The sequence below is a fragment of the Notolepis coatsorum genome (assembly GCF_963971535.1).
Source record: "Notolepis coatsorum genome assembly, chromosome: 1".
In the NCBI taxonomy this organism is placed as follows: Eukaryota; Metazoa; Chordata; class Actinopteri; order Aulopiformes; family Paralepididae; genus Notolepis; species Notolepis coatsorum.
Genome location: NC_140165.1, coordinates 168,879,993 through 168,900,686, shown reverse-complemented (window position 1 = coordinate 168,900,686; position 20,694 = coordinate 168,879,993). Strand labels below are relative to the sequence as shown.

The 20,694-nt window shown below is 43.9% G+C and overlaps 1 protein-coding gene across 1 annotated transcript in view; it reads left to right on the top strand.

Annotated features, from left to right (window-relative positions):
- The window catches only part of aldh1a2 (aldehyde dehydrogenase 1 family, member A2), a 33,712-nt gene extending 19,359 nt beyond the window's left edge, over positions 1-14,353 (top strand). Inside the window, exons 8-13 of the mRNA XM_084319566.1 lie at positions 4,545-4,647; positions 6,673-6,857; positions 8,410-8,574; positions 10,532-10,689; positions 12,739-12,813; positions 13,481-14,353. Coding sequence (XP_084175692.1) covers positions 4,545-4,647; positions 6,673-6,857; positions 8,410-8,574; positions 10,532-10,689; positions 12,739-12,813; positions 13,481-13,553 — 759 coding nt within the window. The 3' untranslated portion in view covers positions 13,554-14,353. The remainder of the gene's footprint in view (positions 1-4,544; positions 4,648-6,672; positions 6,858-8,409; positions 8,575-10,531; positions 10,690-12,738; positions 12,814-13,480) is intronic.
- Positions 14,354-20,694: the final 6,341 nt, after the last annotated feature.

The following is a 20,694-nucleotide window of genomic DNA, read 5'->3' as shown; positions in this document are numbered from 1 at the left end:
ATGGCAGGGGGGCTTGACAGTTATCTCCAAGCACTTGTGCTCGTATGTGTGTGCATTTATACACATTTGACCCATCAACATCATACAGATGTACCAGTTGGTAAAAGCAGCTTGTGTTTTATTAAATGTTTTACTATGGTATGGTGTGGTATGATGTGTCCAAGCCATTCCCCCCCCCCCTCTCTCTCTCTCTCTCTCTCTCTCTCTCTCTCTCTCTCTCTCTCTCTCTCTCTCTCTCTCTCTCTCTCTCTCTCTCTCTGTGTCTCTGTCTCCTTGTCTGTGTCTGTCTCTCTCTGTGTCCCCCTCTCTCTCTCTCTCTCTCTCTCTCTCTCTCTCTCTCTCTCTCTCTCTCTCTCTCTCTCTCTCTCTCTCTCTCTCTCTCTCTCTCTCTCTCTGTGTCTCTGTCTCTGTCTCCTTGTCTGTGTCCTGTCTCTCTCTGTGTCCCTCTCTGTGTCCCTCTCTTCTGTCTATGTCTCCTCTCTCTCTCTCATCTCTCTCTCTCTTCTCTCTCTCTCTTCTCTCTCTCTCTCTCTCTCTCTCTGTCTCTCTGTCTGTCTCTCTCTCCTCTCCTCTCTCTCTGTCCTCTGCTGTAATGCATACAGTACTTGCACTGGTCTTCCTATCAGCACACATGTGAAAACCCCCCATGCAGACCTGGGGTTGAAGTTAATGGAAAAACCAAACGATGAAGGACACACCATGTTAGGCACCAGGCTCTCTGAGGGTGTTGTGGTCAGGTTTCATTCCTCAGGCCTGTGTGAATGGCCAGCAACGACAGACTGATTCCATTTCTGCAGACCATTCCTTTATAAACATCTGTAATTTCAAACCACAAACTAGCCTCACAATAAAAGCATACGGCAATCTAAATGTAAATTTTATATGTTTTGATGTGAGCAGCCTATATTTCATAGTATGTATCTACGGTAAACGAGCCAGGTTTATGTTGTGTTTAGAATAGCCTTGAGGTTTATAGTGTTTCTGGTTTGACTCTGGCGGTGAGTCAAGGGGGAAGAGGGCTATGCCAACTGTGTGTATGTGTGTGTGTGTGTGTGTGTGTGTGTGTGTGTGTGTGTGTGTGTGAGACATACGTGCATATATGTATGTATGTGAGCAATTTCCAAATACGCATAGACCTGTGTATAGGACATCATAGATTACCATCAGTGATAAGGAGACAAACAGACACAGTAACTAAAGCAACATCGCAATGCATGATGGGAACTATTTATCTGAATGTTTTGAATGAAATCCAGACTGTTATACAGGATCCTGAGCTCTTATCCTACAGTTTCTTGCATTTCATGGTAATAAACGTGTGATGTACAAGGACATCTCTAGTGTTAATGAAGATAAGAGATTGAATGGACTCATAAAAGTGACAGTCAAATAGGGTCTTTATTGATCTCTGTTCACAGTCGTTATTGATCTGAGGGGGGTGGGGTGGGGGGGGGGTCGGTGTCTATTCATTTAGACACACCAAACCTTGAATATCCCATCTAATAGCCCCCCCCCCCCCCAGTGTTCTTACTGATATTTCATAATGTGATACAGACACATGCTATGCATCTCTACCCCCCCCCCCCCCTCTCTCTCTCTCTCTCTCTCTCTCTCCTCTCTCATCTCTCTCTCATCTCTCTCTCTCTCTCTCTCTCTCTCTCTCTCTCTCACACACACACACACACACACACACACAACCACACACACACACACACACACACACACACACACACACACACACACACACACCACACACACACACACACACACACACACACACACACACCTACCAACACAAACATCTTACTTGTTTTATCATCTGTGGTGAGTGAACATTTCCTACATGAGTGGCCCCGTTCTCTTTCAAGTGCTTTTTCTGTTGTTTCCTGTGATCTGGAGTCAATTACGGAGTCCGAGTGAATGAGCCAGTGCTGGAAGAGCCTGTCGATGCCCAGACAGTGAGTCACCATAGTAGCACGGGTCCCGCCGGTGAAACGGGGGGGACAGCGAATCGCAGCGTCCCTCTCCCTGCGGGGCTGAGGTGCGGTTGGCTGGGGCGGCGGGTGTAGCTACAGGTGGATGCTCACACGGGCCGCGTCTCCACCTTGTCCTCACGCACACACATGTGGCCGAGCGGGGCAACACGGTCCCCCTTACCCTCCTCTTAGTCAGCACCTTCCTGTGTCCCAGCTAAGACAGGAGACAAAACAGCTTTTCAGAAACAATAAAGATAGACTGTGTGCTTTGATGTCCCCCTTCTGCAGCTTTTGGATGTTAGCAGAGCAGGTTTATTCTATTCTATTCTATTCCTAACAGCTTGGTGTTTGGTGATGTAGACATTCCAGCTTTGTAAAAGGAGATGAGGCTGTCCTCTCTCTTTTCCACTTGTTTGTGAGTGGGGGTGTTTGGGTGGGACATGGAAAGGATATTTTCTATCTCCCTCTCTCCTCTCCATGCTTCTCCCTGTGCTCCTCTCCTCTCCTCTTCTCTCCTCTCCTCTCCTCTCTTCTCTTCTCTTCTCTCTCTCTTCTCTTCTCTTCTCTTCTCTCTTCTCTTCTCTTCTCTTCTCTTCTCTTCTCTTCTCTTCTCTTCTCTTCTCTTCTCTTCTCCTCTCCTCTCCTCTCCTCTTGCTTCTCCCCATGCTCCTCTCCTCTCTCCGTTTTGTGGAAAACCAAAACAGATTATGTCAGTAACAGGAAGATGAGGGCATGTTTGTCTATGGTTATGAGTGCTGCTAGTTGGGTTTCTCAGGCTTGTTATCTATTGAAAATACACAGCATCTGGTGGTGGTTCTTCGATGGTGATGTAGGCATTCCAGCTTTAAACATCCTCTGTAAAAGGAGTTGAGGCTGTCTCTCTCTTTTCCACTAGTTTGGGAGTGGGGTGTGGGGGACATTGAAAGGACATTTTCTATCTCCCCCTCTCCTCTCCTCTCTCTCTCTCTCCTCTCCTCTCCTCTCCTCTCCTCTCCTCTCCTCTCCTCTCTCTCTCTCCTCTCTCTCTCCTCTCCTCTCCTCTCATCTCCTCTCCTCTCCTCTCCTCTCCTCTTTGTGCTCCTCTCCTCTCCTCTCTGTGCTTCTCTCCTCTCCTCTCCTCTCATCTCATCTCTTCTCCTCTCTGTGCTTCTCTCCTCTCCTCCCTCTCTCCTCTTTGTTCTCCTCTCCTCTCTGTGCTTCTCTCCTCTCCTCTCATCTCATCTCTTCTCCTCTCTGTGCTTCTCTCCTCTCCTCCTCTCCCTCTCTTCTTTGTTCTCCTCTCTCTCTCTGTGCTTCTCTCCTCTCCTCTCATCTCATCTCTTCTCCTCTCTGTGCTTCTCTCTCCCTCTCTCCTCTTTGTTCTCCTCTCCTCTCTGTGCTTCTCTCCTCTCCTCTCATCTCATCTCTTCTTCTCTCTGTGCTTCTCTCCTCTCCTCCCTCTCTCCTCTTTGTTCTCCTCTCCTCTCTGTGCTTCTCTCCTCTCCTCTCATCTCATCTCTTCTCCTCTCTGTGCTTCTCTCCTCCCTCTCTCCTCTTTGTTCTCCTCTCCTCTCTGTGCTTCTCTCCTCTCCTCTCATCTCATCTCTTCTCCTCTCTGTGCTTCTCTCCTCCCTCTCTCCTCTTTGTTCTCCTCTCCTCTCCTCTCCTTTCCTCTCTGTGCTTCTCTCCTCCCTCTCTCCTCTTTGTTCTCCTCTCCTCTCTGTGCTCCTCTCCTTTCCTCTCTGTGCTTCTCTCCTCTCCTCTCCTCTCTCCGCCTTATGGAAAACCAAACAGATTATGTCAGTAACAGGAAGATGATGGCTTGTTTGTTTATGGTTATGAGTGCTGCTAGTTGGGGTTTTTATCTATTGAAAATACACAGCATCTTGTGGTGTTCAGACATAATGGTCACATGAACGCCATGTTCCATCCAACTTGGGGTCAATAACATATGTCAGAAAAGCTACAAGGAGACCAGCTGGGTAGTGTCAAATAATACTCAGGAAACATTTTCCCAGAAGTCTCACGCCAGTCTACTGGAGCTGCTGCTCTTATGTCTCAATTGAAGGTCTGGAACCGAAGGAGTCCCAGGAAAGAGCTGTGGTATTCAGTAGTATTTGGTTTATTTGTGAGCGCAGCACTTTCGATAAAGGTAGATTAGGAAATAGAGGAGTTGAGAGGAAAGCTGACACTGCTGTTTTTTGTATGAACACCAAACACTATATCATCACCACACTACGGTGCCAGGCTGTTCTCATGCCGGCTCCCCTCTCAGCTCTGCTTTAGCTCCGCTGTAGTCCCAGACCACCGCCCCCACGGAGCCTGTGGTCGCTTCTTCCTGCCTTCATTAGATGTGGGACCTGCTGTCCAGGTGCTGAAACATCACTTTATTTCCCCTGCCACTGCCTGTAACAGATCTTCAGCCTGTGTGTGTTTGCAGAACTGGTGTTTCAGCAGGCATAACGGTGCATCCCCTGTTTGGAGCTAACCAACCCGCTAAGCTATTTAACGGCCGTATCCAGCTGATTTACTGATCTGGCCACGGGCCTGCGTCTCTGTGAGTAAACTCAAGATCTCCTTCCTCCCCAGGTTGGCAAGCTGATCCAAGAAGCAGCTGGGAAGAGCAACCTGAAGAGAGTCACACTGGAGCTGGGAGGAAAGAATCCCAACATCATTTTTGCAGATGCTGATTGTAAGTTTTCAGAAAGGGTTTTATCCTTTCCTCCCATTTACCTGTCAGCCTTTCTAGGTGGTCCACCAGATGGATGCACATGTTTTGCAAAGTCAGAGCCTTGTTTGGTTGAGTCACCTCAGAAGACTCGGGCCTGTCTCTGTTGACCATATTCACACAGCGGACATTTTGCTCTTATGTCATGAAAGGAGACGTTACGCTGCTTCAGCCAAACCACATCAAAGGGAGATGTAGGACTGGGTTAGGGTTAGGGTTAGGTTCCTGTCCGGGGCTCTCAGTTGGGTGATCTTGAATCCAGGAGAGAATTCTGAGACTTAAGTCCAAATTAGAACACTGGAGCACAGGGATTAAAGGCAATACACTTTATTTTACAACTAAAGTTTTGACGCAGTGTGTGTCTTCATCAGAGTTTAAAAAAATACAAATAACAACATTTAAAGTGTCATGCTCAGGATGAGATTCCTTTCCACCCGGTTCCCGCCTGGGAACAAATGGCCGCCGTGTGAACATGGTCAATGAGAGAATATTTTGCGTTTGAGGAAGGGGACACGCGTACATGTATTGTAAGTCCTGTCCTGCTCAAAAGCTTTGCGGTGCTTTTGGAAACCAATGGATGGATGTGTCTCGTGTAAACTCTTAAGTGGCTCACCAAACTGGGGGTGCCAGTGGTTTTCAAATGCTTTCAGCAGCCATGTGAGGGGCTCCCTCAGGCCTGTAAATCAGGAGAATGGAACCTGCCCCGGTCGGGCCGCTACAGCCGAGACCCATAAATCACAGGGCTCCGTTAACCCCTCGCACACAACAGCAGGGTCCTGTCTCTCAGGTGTCAAGTATCAGATTTGCACAGAGTATAGCTATTGTAACTATGGGGAAAGAAAAAATCTTGCTTCAGTAACTAGACAAGACTATACTTCATGTACACACAAATACATTTGTGTAGCCCGTACACACTACACATTCTTAAAAAAAAAATTTCATACTTGTAATAATGTGTGTTTTATTTTGTCATTCGGTCGCAACTCGATTTTTCATTCAAGGTAGAATTTGGTTTTCCATAGCAGTTTCTTTTGAACTAACAGAGGCTCTAAGGAACTAACGCCCCTCCCTCTGTGTTGTCCCCCCCCCCCCCCCCAGTGGAGCTGGAGGTGGAGCAGGCCCACCAGGGAGTGTTCTTCAACTAACCCCCCTCCCTCTGTGTTCCCCCCCCCCCAGTGGAGCTGGAGGTGGAGCAGGCCCACCAGGGAGTGTTCTTCAACTAACCCCCCTCCCTCTGTGTTCCCCCCCCCCCCCCCCAGTGGAGCTGGAGGTGGAGCAGGCCCACCAGGGAGTGTTCTTCAACTAACCCCCCTCCCTCTGTGTTCCCCCCCCCCCCCCAGTGGAGCTGGAGGTGGAGCAGGCCCACCAGGGAGTGTTCTTCAACTAACCCCCCTCCCTCTGTGTTGTCCCCCCCCCCCCAGTGGAGCTGGAGGTGGAGCAGGCCCACCAGGGAGTGTTCTTCAACTAACCCCCCTCCCTCTGTGTTGTCCCCCCCCCCCCAGTGGAGCTGGCGGTGGAGCAGGCCCACCAGGGAGTGTTCTTCAACTAACCCCCCTCCCTCTGTGTTCCCCCCCCCCCCCCAGTGGAGCTGGAGGTGGAGCAGGCCCACCAGGGAGTGTTCTTCAACTAACCCCCCTCCCTCTGTGTTGTCCCCCCCCCCCCAGTGGAGCTGGCGGTGGAGCAGGCCCACCAGGGAGTGTTCTTCAACTAACCCCCCTCCCTCTGTGTCCCCCCCCCCCAGTGGAGCTGGCGGTGGAGCAGGCCCACCAGGGAGTGTTCTTCAACTAACCCCCCTCCCTCTGTGTTGTCCCCCCCCCCCCAGTGGAGCTGGCGGTGGAGCAGGCCCACCAGGGAGTGTTCTTCAACTAACCCCCCTCCCTCTGTGTTGTCCCCCCCCCCCCCCCCCCAGTGGAGCTGGAGGTGGAGCAGGCCCACCAGGGAGTGTTCTTCAACTAACCCCCCTCCCTCTGTGTCCCCCCCCCCCCCCAGTGGAGCTGGCGGTGGAGCAGGCCCACCAGGGAGTGTTCTTCAACGCGGGCCAGTGCTGCACGGCGGGGTCTCGCATCTACGTGGAGGAGCCCATCTACGAGGAGTTTGTCCGCAGGAGCGTGGAGAGGGCCAGGAGGAGGACGGTGGGAGACCCCTTGGACCCCACGACCGAGCAGGGCCCGCAGGTGAGAGGAGGAGCAGAGGGAACCATGACGTCTACACTCTCACAAAGGATGTGTTCTAATAACACGATATGTTGTCCTTAAATAAACACATGTAGATGAGTTAACAGGGCAGTTCACCCACCCTCCCAAAAAAATCGACTGTATATATATATTTCCCCCCTTAACCGGAGTGCTATCTATCCATCCAAATCGTTTCGTTGTAATTTGCTTAGATTTGTAGATATTTGCTGTAGAGATATCTGCCATCACGCCAATACACGTTTTTTTTGGGTGAACTGCCCCTTTAACACATTGACGGCCACAGGGATTAGACGGGCCCCACTCTATACGGCCAGCATATCATAATAAGGTTTCATTGTGCGTGAGGCTGTTTGTAGAGCTAAATCTATACTTTATATTATTGCTATCTGTCCATTCTCATTGTCAATTGACACTATAAACAGTCCCTTCAATATGCCTTATACAAATAATTTTTTTCATCAATACGTTCCCATTTTATAGCGTCTTGAATATGAACATTATAGCAGAATTTTCTGGGGTATTTCTTGGAACGCGAGATACAGGGCGCTAAGCTAATAACGTTAAATCGAATGGCGTTTCGGCCATAGACAAGCTAGAGATAAAAATCTAAATGCATTTGATCGGTATCATGGTCCACCTTGAATGCATGAAAGGGGGAGGGGGGCGGGCGACGTCGTTTCTGATTATTGATTACCAATAACGGCATTAGCCTCAGTAGCCTAATTCTCTGACCGGGTGGATGGCTATCAAAGCAAGGCCCGATTGGGCTGTAATTGACGTCAAATAGCTCTTACCTGTGGCCGGTTGGACTGCAAAAAGGATTTCCCAGTTATCGATCGCCATCTGGTAGATCCATATGTCCATTCGCTGATGCTATAATCCTTTACTGGATACTGAATTCAGCGTCCCAAAAACTATTTCAGGCGATCGGCTACACGCATAGCTGTAGGCTAACAGAAAAATCCACTCATAAATAAAAATTAAAAAAAACACCTCTAACAGGGAACACTGCATTATCGAGACAGCGCCCCTATGAGGATCTGGCCGGTAATGCACTTTTCCGAATTCCAAGAGTAGGGTAAATCTGCAGTGCCGCAGGGTGACATTGAGTAGGATATTACAATGGAATAAAAGCCAAAACAACCTTGCCACGGACATATCCGTGGTTGGCCCTCAACCGTTGGATCCAAAGCCCTGAATGTGTTAAAGATGTGATTTAAAAATTACACAAGGTGTGTTGCTATTAACACATGGTGTGTTGCTTTCCTCCACACCAGTAACACACCTGTTTAGTTAAGGACCAGCAGCAAGGCCCAGATCTTCTAAAAGCAGTGTAAATTATTGCCAACATTTAGCAGTAAACTGCAAACACAGATCAGACAAGACTTAAACATTATATTGAGTTTCAAAGGCCTTGTGCTATCTAACACAATGTACGGTTTGCAAACATTTCCTCAGTAGAACATACAAAGACTAATCTGATGAGCTTCCTGTTTTTGTATTTTTCTGTCTTTCCTCCGAACCACCACAGATCAGTCAGGAGCAGCAGAGGCGTGTGCTGGAGTTTATTCAGAGTGGTATCAGTGAAGGAGCCAAGCTGGAGTGTGGAGGCAAAGCCCTGGGCCTCAAAGGCTTCTACATCGAGCCCACTGTCTTCTCCAATGTGAGGGATGACATGCGCATCGCCAGAGAGGAGGTATGGGGAGATAGTGTGATTGCCATACTGTATGACTGATCCACAAATGCACTGAGGAAATTGCTATGACAGAAATAGTCTTCTAGTCTGTGACCACATACCTTCTAGTGTGTGACTATAGTCCTTCTAGTGTGTGACTATAGACATCCTAGTGTGTGACCACAGACCTTCTAGTGTGTGACTATAGACCTTCTAGTGTGTGACTATAGACATCCTAGTGTGTGACTATAGACCTTCTAGTGTGTGACTATAGACCTCCTAGTGTGTGACTATAGACCTCCTAGTGTGTGACTATAGAACTTCTAGTGTGTGACTATAGACCTCCTAGTGTGTGACTATAGACCTCCTAGTGTGTGACTATAGACCTCCTAGTGTGTGACTATAGAACTTCTAGTGTGTGACTATAGACCTTCTAGTGTGTGACTATAGACTTAGTGTGTGACTATATAACTTCTAGTGTGTGACTATAGACCTTCTAGTGTGTGACTATAGACCTTCTAGTGTGTGACTATAGACCTTCTAGTGTGTGACTATAGACTTAGTGTGTGACTATATAACTTCTAGTGTGTGACTATAGACCTTCTAGTGTGTGACTATAGACCTTCTAGTGTGTGACTATAGACTTAGGCGCTTGTTACACTGACTGTTTTTGTGCTCGTTTTTATACATTTTTGAATACGTTTGCTGTCCCTTTTACACAGAAATGCGTTTTTTGGCGGATACGTTGTGGCCCTACTGAAAACGCTAAATTGTGTTTTCCGTTTTGGAGTAGCGCCAAAACTCGCCGACAACAGTCGTGTAATTTGCACGGAGCCGTTATTGCGAAAACGCCCATGCGCAGTAGATACCATCTGCGTGCCCTTCCGGTGACAACAGAGTGTGTGTGTGTGTGTGTGTGTTTGGGACAGAGCTGTCCCAAATAGCTGCAGCTACCATGTGTTGTCAAGTTATTGTTATAAGGACCCCAGTCCAAGCTACAACAGTCTGCATTCCCTTAACAATTGTTTGTATTGAGCCGTATTGTGTTGTACCCATTATGCAATATGTTAAATAAAGTTTACATCCATTCATTCTGCTCATAGCGATTGCATGAGCTAGCGTTAGCTATCAGACCCTGTTAGCTCAAAGCTCCTCTTTCAACTTAACAAGCATTAAACAAAATGGCCCAGTCATCTATTCACCTTTGTTTAATACACACAGCGTTGTCTCTAATGTTATCTAGCTACTGATAGCTCCCGATATCATCAGTTTGGTGCTGGCTAACTAGCGTGAGCTAACGTTAGCTTCTAGCCACAATGCTATACTGTTATAATGGCATATTCCATCCACGTTAGCATGCAGCTAACAATGTAGCTAACAACGTCGCAATCTTTTTTGAGACTAAACTATCCGCTCTTGGTGGTCACTTGTGTTGATGTTAGTTTTGTTTCTCAACAAATGAGAGGCAGAACACACAGTGCATGTATCCGTTTTGTTTATTGCACTTTTATTACACTTTGCTGAAAAAGAAGTGCTGCATTGGGTAAATAGGCAAAGATAGTGGCGCCCGCCTTGTTGACATTTTCTTTGCAGGAAGTGTATTGGCACATTCAAGTTCTGATTGGTTGAAAATTGCCTTCATGTTCGCCACCTACTGCCACCTACTGCTTTGGCAGTGTACTACATCACTGTGCTCAGGTGACAAAAACGAAAGTGTGACTGGCCTCCCGCTACGTTTCGGCGAAACTCATCTGACAATGAAACGAAAATGAAACGAAAGTCTAACCGCAGCCTTAGTGTGTGACTATAGAACTTCTAGTGTGTGACTATAGACCTTCTAGTTTGCTGATTATAGACCTTCTAGTGTGTGACTATAGACCTTCTTGTGTGTGACCATAGACCTCCTAGTGTGTGACTATAGAGTGCAACATGGAATTTGTGGTCTATACTCATTCTGCATATTCACACATATTTGCAGATTTTTGGACCAGTACAGCAGATCATGAAGTTCAAAACTATCGACGAGGTGATTGAACGAGCCAACGACTCAGTGTATGGCTTGGTCGCAGCAGTCTTCACCAATGACATCAATAAAGCTATGACCATATCCACAGCTATGCAGGCTGGCACTGTGTGGTAAGAGCTTCCATATACTGTGACATGTGTCTTTTTAATTGCTGACGTAGTTAACCTAATTATAAAGTTATTGTGGCTATATTGAACCAAATGATTATACTGTGTGGCCTTAAAACCTCCATTCTGTAATTTTTACTCGCTGGCCAGGAGAGTTAACATTTGCTTATTCAGACTAGCAAAACCCAGAAACCCCTTCCATGTTATCTATGTCACATCAGTAAATTGCACACACTGAGGCGTGGGGCTCCTCCTCTCCCCAAAGGCACTGTGCTGCTGTCAGGTAACTCTTGCCATATCTCTCACAGAAGCCTCCAGGAGCCCAACTAACCTGGCTTCAAGTTAGCATCGCTAACCCCAGAGACTGCACTATTTGCCGCTGCTCTCTCCTCTGTACTCATTGTTCTAGACCTGTCCACTGTGATCAGTCAGACGCCCCTCGACACCCTCTCTAAACCGAGTATTGATCCGTCTGCGCTCCCACGGTTCGACTCCTTCCTTGCTGACTGCTCCCATCAGGACGGATGGAAACGGTCTCAGGGCTCAGTATTTGGCCCCCTCTTTTCTGTCTGCATTCAATCTCTTGGCTCTGTCATCACCTTACACGTTTTCTTCTATCATCGATATGCCAGAAATACTTCTTTCCCCTAGATTGGAGCCACGGCTTAGGTCCCACAGCGCTCACCATATCAAACGCAACCTTGATAAAAAAAAAAACTGAGTTGCCTTCCATGAGAAATCCTGCCTACTTCAAGACTTCGGCTCCACGGAGACCCCATCTCAGACTGCTAAGAATCTTTGAGTGACCCATGAGACAGCCAATAGAATTCAGGAGCTCAGCTCTTTGCTCAAGCCATACTTATTGACTCCCTCTTGGCGGGGCCAAGCTTGTGCTTCTCTCTGGCTCTCCACAATTTATTCAGATAACCACAGCCCACTTGGCCTTCAACTTTCCCGTATTCCATGTCACTCCCATTATTTACTCTCTCCACTGGCTCCCTAGAACTGCACACATCCAATTCAGATGCCTAGTGCTGACCTACCGGTATAATGGTTCGTTCCCACCCAAAGCAGCCAAGTCTAGCAGCACGGCTGCTTTCAATTCATTTCCAATGTAGAGGAGCATATGCAGCGACGGGGTACTCGTGAGGTACTGCATACCGCTGCAGACTTGGCTGAAGGCGGTCGTAACGGACCTTAAGGCTACAAAGGCAGCTGCTCCTTCTGATCTCCAGGCTTATGCCCCTTGTACAGCTCCTGGATGAGGCACTTCCTTCCCTGCAGCAGCCTGGCCATTAGTTCATGTCATCTAGATCCTACTCCGCTGTGGCTCTTCAGTGATGGAATGATCTTAATATCATTATCCATCTTTCATCACAGACTCTAAACTCAACTCTTCAGACCACACTGTTACCCAAACCCCCTCCTCCACCTGCACTTAACCGAAGCTCTTAGTCATCCTTCACTTCAGAATAAAAGTCCTCAGTTTTTCTAGTTCTTAACCGTGTAAATCAAAATCTAATCAAATCAAGGTTTATTTGTCACATACTCCGTTGTACAAGTACATTGTGCGGTGAAAAGCCTGTTGCCGACTCCATGTGCTACTATGCAATGAATAAAGTAAGAGTATAAAGTAAACAAAACAAATTAAGCTATGTATAAACTAGGGAAAATATATACATGAGTGGCTAAGCTGTCAAATATGATCATAGATGGGTTGTTGTGTGGAGTTGGGTTAGCTGGAATGTTTCTGTATTCCTTGCGTTTGTTCTTTACCAAACTGCTTGGAATTCACAAACACAGGCTTGTTCTACTGTGGGAGATTCCAGAGGGTTTCCAGAAGGAGTGGAGGGTGTTGTTTCATACAGCTCCCACCGCATGATTCAAACAGATACAAGGAGCTCAGAATATTGTTTTTTTGTCATGAAAATCCTACCGAACACAGCGTTGATTCCGCCGATCTCTGCGACATGACAGCGCAGCTTGATGAAATGATTAAACAAAAGTGACTCAAATGCAAGAGAGTGATCTATGTTTTGTGTATTTTTCTAGGATAAACTGCTTCAATGCCTTGAGCACACAGTGTCCATTTGGGGGATATAAAATGTCTGGCAACGGACGCGAATTGTGAGTATGCCTCTTGGTTGCTTGCCCACTGAATCTACACAAGCAGCCAAGCTATTACACATATCAGCTGTGTGCTTTGAACCCTGCTTGCCAAAATTGTTTGATATGCAGCTTTATACGAGAACATATAACGGTATTTCTACACTGTCACACTGTAGGCGTGCATGCACTATTTCACAATTAACTAACTAATACTGAACTTAGAAACTAAAGCTAGGGTTGGTTATCGTTCACATTTGAACCGATACCGGTACCAGTACCATTTCCTGGAACCAGTTCCAAACTTCTCAGTTTCAACATTGTTATTTATTTAGACCATTTTGTTATTTATTGTTGTAATACACCACACAAAATAAATCGCATGATCATGTATTATGTTTTTAAATGTTTAAATATCAACATTATCTGGCCATCCTCTGTAAATACTATCAAACACTGGTCTGGTCTTTCCAAAGACCCAAGAGATGGGACAGTAATATATATATATTTGTGGTAAAGGCTCCCTCTTGTCTATTATATTACACTCTTATACTAAACATGTAAAGGTACCGAAACTTGGTACCGATTGATCTAGCATGAATTGGTACTCGGTAGTACCGATGTAATTGGGTCGGTACCCTACCTAAAGAAAACCACGGTGTTGCTAACTACCATTGTTTGTTTTCAGGGGAGAGAGTGGCCTTAAAGAGTACTCAGAGGTTAAGACCATTACTATGAAGATGGTGACCAAGAACTCTTAAGGCAGGTCGGGAGGAGGAGGGAACGACTCCCTCAACCACAGAGCCATCCCAGCTATTCATCTCCATGGGTACTACAAGGCTGAGACCCCTCGCTGCCGCCGGTCATCCAACACAACCAAGCTCGCCATGGACAGTCAACTAACTAACTACAGTCCAGCTGTCTCCACCTGCCATCGAGTTCACTGGCAGCTCTATCTAGTCTAATCCAAACCAACAATCAACCCGACAACCCCCACACGCCTCCTCCACTAACTACACTAAAGCACTCGGAGAGACGGTGGGGGAGGCTGTTCTTGTCTACGACCCCCCCCCCCCCCCTGATAACCCCCACCTCTATACGCTCAGAGACTGAATCACCTCACCTCCATTCAGCCCTACGTTAGCAGCTTGTTGCTGTGTGTTGTACTGTAGGGTATCATTGTCAAAACCTCATGCTATATGTATTGTATGTATCATTGTTTTGATTCACCAGGTAGAAATTATGCAAGCATATCAGCTCATTCAAGACCACCGAAGTCCTCAACCTCAGATACAAATGGATGAGTCCATTTAAAATGTTAATTCATAATTTCCATTGATGCTTTCTAATTGTATTTGTTTTTATTTTAGCTTTCACCACTTAACACTGTATGTCAAGATGTTAACCTCTTAAAAAGCATTTTACTCGTACATGCTAAGAGGAGTAACTGTATTTTAAACATTATGTAATAGGTCTTCATTGATGTCCATTTATGTTCATGTTTATACAATTATATACTATAAAGTTATAAGAGCTAAAAAAATATTACCATGATTTTTTTTCAGTAAAAAAAGGTTTTTTCTTTCAAAACGTCTTCCAAGTGTGTTCACTTCAATGCCGTAGTAGGAAGTAATGAATGTGTGATATATAGCAGTTCCACTGTTGTCAGTGTTCAGTTTCCACGTTCATATCCCCAGCCTTCTCAATTCGGTCTTAGAACTCGCAAATCCTTCAAGACTCACACAATTTACAGCTCCATTTTGGCTCAAGATCTAAGAAGTGAGGCTAGTGACGGGAGATGGCTTCTTTACTTTGTACAGTGAAGAAGAAACTGAAGATTTACTCTCTTATGCAGCCGTCAGGGTTGTTTGACTGTATGTTCGTGCAGTGATAATACTGCTACACCTAGAAATGCAGTCAACAGACAAGCTCTTTTGGTATTAACACATCTGAAGCGTAATGCTACTACACTGGTTAGTTAAAGTTTTGTTTTATTTTTCATATAAGGTACATGTACATTATAGTGAAATGTTTGGTTCTGTATGACTCTCCTGAGATTGTGCTTAATACAGTAAAGAGTAAAGGAGTAAAAGACCAACAACTATACAAAATATACAATATACAAAACAAAAATGTACAAAAATGCTAAATGCTAAAATGAGGCTAATAACTATGTCCATAAATATTCTGACAGAATCACGTTTTATATATCCTGATGCCATACATACTCCCATTATTTTGGAGGTAAAATGACACATCATGGATGATGTGGCTGAGTGGGAGCATCATACAGAATACAGCCCTACAATGAAACTCGTAACATTTATTGGCAAGTAAGCTTGCACATACAAGGAATACTTGGTCGTTTGGTGCATCAACATTAACAGACCATTAAAGTAAAATGGAATATCTAAACTAAATTAGAATAAAAAATACAATAGAATGTAAAATAGGACAGGGCTGTACAATTGGGCAGGATTGTAGTAGAATATATGCACAAAAAAATTATAAAGTAAAATAAAGTCAAAGTAAAAAGAAAAGAAGATTATAGGAGGCTGCTTGAATGCAACAACATATTTGTTAAGACTAGTTCAATGCACATCAAACAGGCACTAAGAAGCCAGGGAAACAGATACATGCAGTTGTAGCAACATGTTTGGAACTAGTGTTCTTCCTCAGGCAGCATAATAGCGGGTGCTTCCCATTTTGGAAAATAAATATATCATGGTTTTACCCTTACTGTACTTGTGTTAACAAAAAAAAGTTAACCTGTCCTTTAAGGTAAAGGGTAGAAAAGCTTATGTCTAGGCCAGAGTAATGCATATTTCAACATATATGTATAGTTTTACATGCAAAAGAATAGAACAAGTGAAATGTGAGAAGAATGCCTTGCCTATAATTAAGATTTAAAGGTGTGTTTTTATGTGAGACTTGAGTGCTGTGCCTTAATGGTTGTTTCTCCTTACTGGGTTTTCTATTGAGATCTATGGGGACATGTAGGACCACCTGCATCAGAAGATCTATGGGGACATGTAGGACCACCTGCATCAGAAGATCTATGGGGACATGTAGGACCACCTGCATCAGAAGATCTATGGGGACATGTAGGACCACCTGCATCAGAAGATCTATGGGGACATGTAGGACCACCTGCATCAGAATAATCCAGCCCACAGCTGAGTCGTCATAGAGACTATATCCTGGACATATATATATACACAAGGAGCCAAGCTATTACACATATCAGCTGTGTGCTTTGAACCCTACCTGCCAAAATGGCTTGATATGAAACTTTATATGAGAACATATTTCTCCCCCCTCCCCCCAAAAAAAGAAAGCCTAAAAAGAGAAGCTGACAGGATGTTATGAGTATGGGGATGTTTATGGATTTCAGACTTCTAGAAATCATGCTATAGTTAGAATTTTTACTACATATTAAAAACCAATATAAACAGAATTCTATTGTGAAATAATTCACATGTGGTTTTCCTATGGTGGAGGACAGTACAATCAAATAAGAACATGACCAACTCTCTCCTAGTGTCATAAAAATCTATCTCACAATCTGTTTCTTTTGAAGAGCATTGTTCATTTGCAGATCTAGATTGGACTGTCCTAGACTACATGAAAAACATATAGAAACATAGAAATTCACCCCAAAAATTATAATTTGTGTTTCAAGTTCAAGTTTCAAGTTTGTTTATTATTTGTCAACAAAATACAGAATACTTTATGATGAAATGCTTGTTTCTGTATGAGCCCCTGAGAGTGTGCTACATACCGTAAAAAGGGTAAGTAAAAAAGTAAGTAAAGGAATGTTCAGTCAATATACATATACATTATACAATACAGAGTAAAATGAGTAACAGTGAGGTACAATGCAGAAATGAGATGAGGTACAAAACTTAGGGTAGGGTGCCAATGAGGTATGAATGTAGTGCAAATCTCTTTAATAATAGATAAATATAAAGTGTGTTAAAGTGTAAAGTGTATCCGTTGCCCCTCCGGTGTTGACTTGGATTCCTGAAAAATTGCCTCCATGTTGATCAGAGAATCTAAAAACTTGATGAATTGAAGTTAATGGGGTCCAAATTTAACAACAGCAAAACTATATCACTTTATATCACTATAACTTAGTTAGTTTCTGCCCATTGCCCAGTTGCCTATAAAACGTGAACATCAAGCCTATCGTGTACTTGACTTCCCATGTCAAGACCACAAACTCACAAGTTCCATTTGAAGGCAGCACTTATCCACATACTTATATAATGTTTTCATTAGCAACGTTCTAGCAAAAATGCATGTGTTTGGGAAGTACTGAGCATATGACTGGATGAACGAGACTTTGAATATACAGCGCCATGTGTTTGAGAGTTTTGAAATTGTTGTTAAATTTGGACCCCATTAATGTAAATTTATCAAATATACCCTTTTTGGATTCTCCGTTCAAAGTGGAGGTATGCGAGAAAAGAAAAATCTTCAGGAATTCGAATAATTGAGTACCTCAGACAAAGAACCATATACAGTAAGTCCATTTGACATTTTCAGAGGAACAATGTTTTCAAACTTTATTATCTAAAGATGGTAAGTTAGAGTGTTGTGTTCAGGTAAGTTAGAGTGTTGTGTTCATTCATAGGTAACGACAGTAGAGGCAGAGTACTTTATTATCTAAAGATGGTAAGTTAGAGTGTTGTGTTCAGGTAAGTTAGAGTGTTGTGTTCATTCATAGGTAAAGACAGTAGAGGTTGAGTACTTTATTATCTAAAGATGGTAAGTTAGAGTGTTGTGTTCAGGTAAGTTAGATTGTTGTGTTCATTCATACTTAAAGACAGTAGAGGCTGAGTACTTTACTATCTAAAGATGGTAAGTTAAAGTTGGGTTGTTCATTCATAGTTAATAAAGACAGTAGAGGCAGAGTACTTTATTATCTAAAGATGGTAAGTTAAAGCGTTGTGTTCATTAATAGTTAAAGACAGTAGAGGTTGAGTACTTTACTATCTAAAGATGGTAAGTTAAAGTTTTGTGTTCATTCACAGTTAAATACAGTAGAGGCTGAGTACTTTATTATCTAAAGATAGTAAGTTAGAGTGTTGTGTTCATTCACAGTTAAAGACAGTAGAGGCTGAGTACTTTATTATCTAAAGATAGTAAGTTAGAGTGTTGTGTTCATTCATAGTTAAATACAATAGAGGCTGAGTACTTTATTATCTAAAGATGGTGAGTTAAAGTTTTGTGTTCATTCACAGTTAAATACAGTAGAGGCTGAGTACTTTATTATCTAAAGATGGTAAGTTAAAGTTTTGTGTTCATTCACAGTTAAAGACAGTAGAGGCTGAGTACTTTATTATCTAAAGATAGTAAGTTAGAGTTGTGTTCATTCGTAGTTAAAGACAGTAGAGGTTGAGTACTTTATTATCTAAAGATGGTAAGTTAGCGTGTTGTGTTCATTAAAGATAGTAGAGGCTGAGTGTTTTCTGGTGATATATCACATTCACTCTCCTAGTGATTTGGATTGGTTACAAAACTGACATAATGTGGTTCTTCAGTGCAAGGGCTCAATTGATATATACAAATGAGGGGTGAAGTGTTCCTTTAAATTGAGTGGTCTTCCCCTTTAATCTGTCCAAATACCTCTGGCACTCTGAAATAGGAGGAGCGTGAAACAGAAAGGGTGGTGGTCCTCTAACTCATCCAGCATGGCCCAGAATGAAAACTAAAGCTGACAGCCTTCAGCCTCACAGCCTTTATGTCATATTTACATCACAGCAATAAAAGCATGGAGCCAAAACATCACCCAGCATGCGACTGGAGCCCACTGTACTAAACCTTCAGAATGCTTCTCCTGCAAGAGAACATTAGATGGCATGACGTTTGCCGTTTACGCATGTAGCACAGACAGTTTAGTACAGGAAATGTCATCTTTGATATCCCAAATACAAAATGAAAAAGAAAAAAGAATGTCTGTGTTGGTGCAAGGTTTTATTGGAAGAGAGCAGTGGTACACAATTCCTTTACTTTAGCTTAAAGTAGATATACCCAGATCAAATAATACTCTGGTGAAAGTAAAAGTCCTCCATTCAAAATTCTACAGTACAGTAAAGTACAAGTAGAGAAATATTTTATATTGAATATACTTAAGTATCAAATGTAACTGCACATTTTACATGATGTTTGTGTATGTGAGCGTTCCATCCTCGAACCATTGGCCTCTAAAGGTTTTGTTAAAGTGGTATGTGGTCCAGTTACGCTGACTTTGATTACATCCTCTTGAAGTTGGCAGGCTTCAAATATCAAAGTACATGATCTTTATATATTTTTGACACGTTTTCTATGCAAAATAACTTTTTCTTCAAAGTAACTAGTAACCGATGGGTTCAGATGAATGTAGTGGAGTAAAAAAAAGTACAATATTTCTTTGTAATGTAGTGGAGTAAAAGTACCGTAAAGTTCCCTAAAATGAAAATACAGAATAAAGTACAAGTACCTCAAAATTATACTTAAGTACAGTGCTTGAGTACAAATACTTTTTGTGTGCACCCTTCACCGGAGGCCTCCCTCGGCAGTCTCTGTTAGTATCTGTGGTCCTTTCTGGGGAAGATGAAAAAGTGATTGCCTTATTGCAACACTCTGTTAACTCAACAGGGAGCGTCGGCCCAAACCACGGACACACACTCTGAATGTAGGGGGGAAAAGTGCAACTTAGCACCTTTATGGGTTCTCTGGCTTGTCCCTTTAAGGGAACCATTGCAGCTGTAAATTAGGAACCTTTCCTCAGGGGTCTTATGTGCTTAGTTCTACCAGGAATGCTTTTCCCCCCCCTGTACAGCCTACGAGAAAATGTAATTGAAACATAAAAAAAATTTGTGTATGTTTATGTTGATCCCCGTATATCTCCTCTGCTTCCTATAGAGGTCGTCCGTTATGCAGGGGAAACATTTGAACTGTGGAACAATATATGATTATGGTTTTCATTCTTCAGCTCCAGGGATTTCTTCTCACCTCCATGGGCCACACAGGGTGTCTGGTACACACGGAAACATCAACGCTTACTGACTCCTGAGACAATCAATTACACTGATATCACACATAGCATAATAGGTTCATTTAGAATCACAGATAATAGCAGAGGATAATGCTTGCTGAGCTCTCTCTTGCAAAAAACACAAAAGAAAACAGAGTTTGTTACATGAGGGGGGAACAGATTTCAAGCAAAACCATCACTCCTCACTAAGAATTGTTTTTTAGAAGCCGTATTTGTGTGTGTGTGTGTGTGTGTGTGTGTGTGTGTGTGTGTGTGTGTGTGTGTGTGTGTGTGTGTGTGTGTGTGTGTGTGTGTGTGTGTGTGTGTGTGTGTGTGTGTGTGTGTGTGTGTGTGTGTGTGTGTGTGTGTGTGTGTGTGTGTGTGTGTGTGTGTGTGTGTGTGTGTGTGTGTGCGCGCGCGCGTGCATGCGCAACCATAACCTCTAACTTAAGGACATCTGCTTGGAAACAAGACCACACACTGACAGGGATGTTCACCCTCCGCTCAGACGGGTCCTTACGTATCTTTCAAAAGCCCAGTTTATAGCCTCAGTTACTCCTGGAATATACTGGAAGACATTCTCTCATGAAGATTCTCAGATAATCGATGGCCACCGTCTCTTCCTGTGAATCATCAGTGTCTTTGTCCTTAACAGAGAGAGAGAGAGAGAGAGAGAGAGAGAGAGAGAGAGAGAGAGAGAGAGGAGAGAGAGACGAGAGAGAGAGAGAGAGAGAGAGAGAGAGAGAGAGAGAGAGGAGAGAGAGAGAGAGAGAGAGAGAGAGAGAGAGAGAGAGAGAGAGAGATAGATAGATAGAGAGATAGAGAGAGAGAGAGAGAGAGAGAGAGAGAGAGAGAGGGAGAGAGAGAGAGAGAGAGAGAGA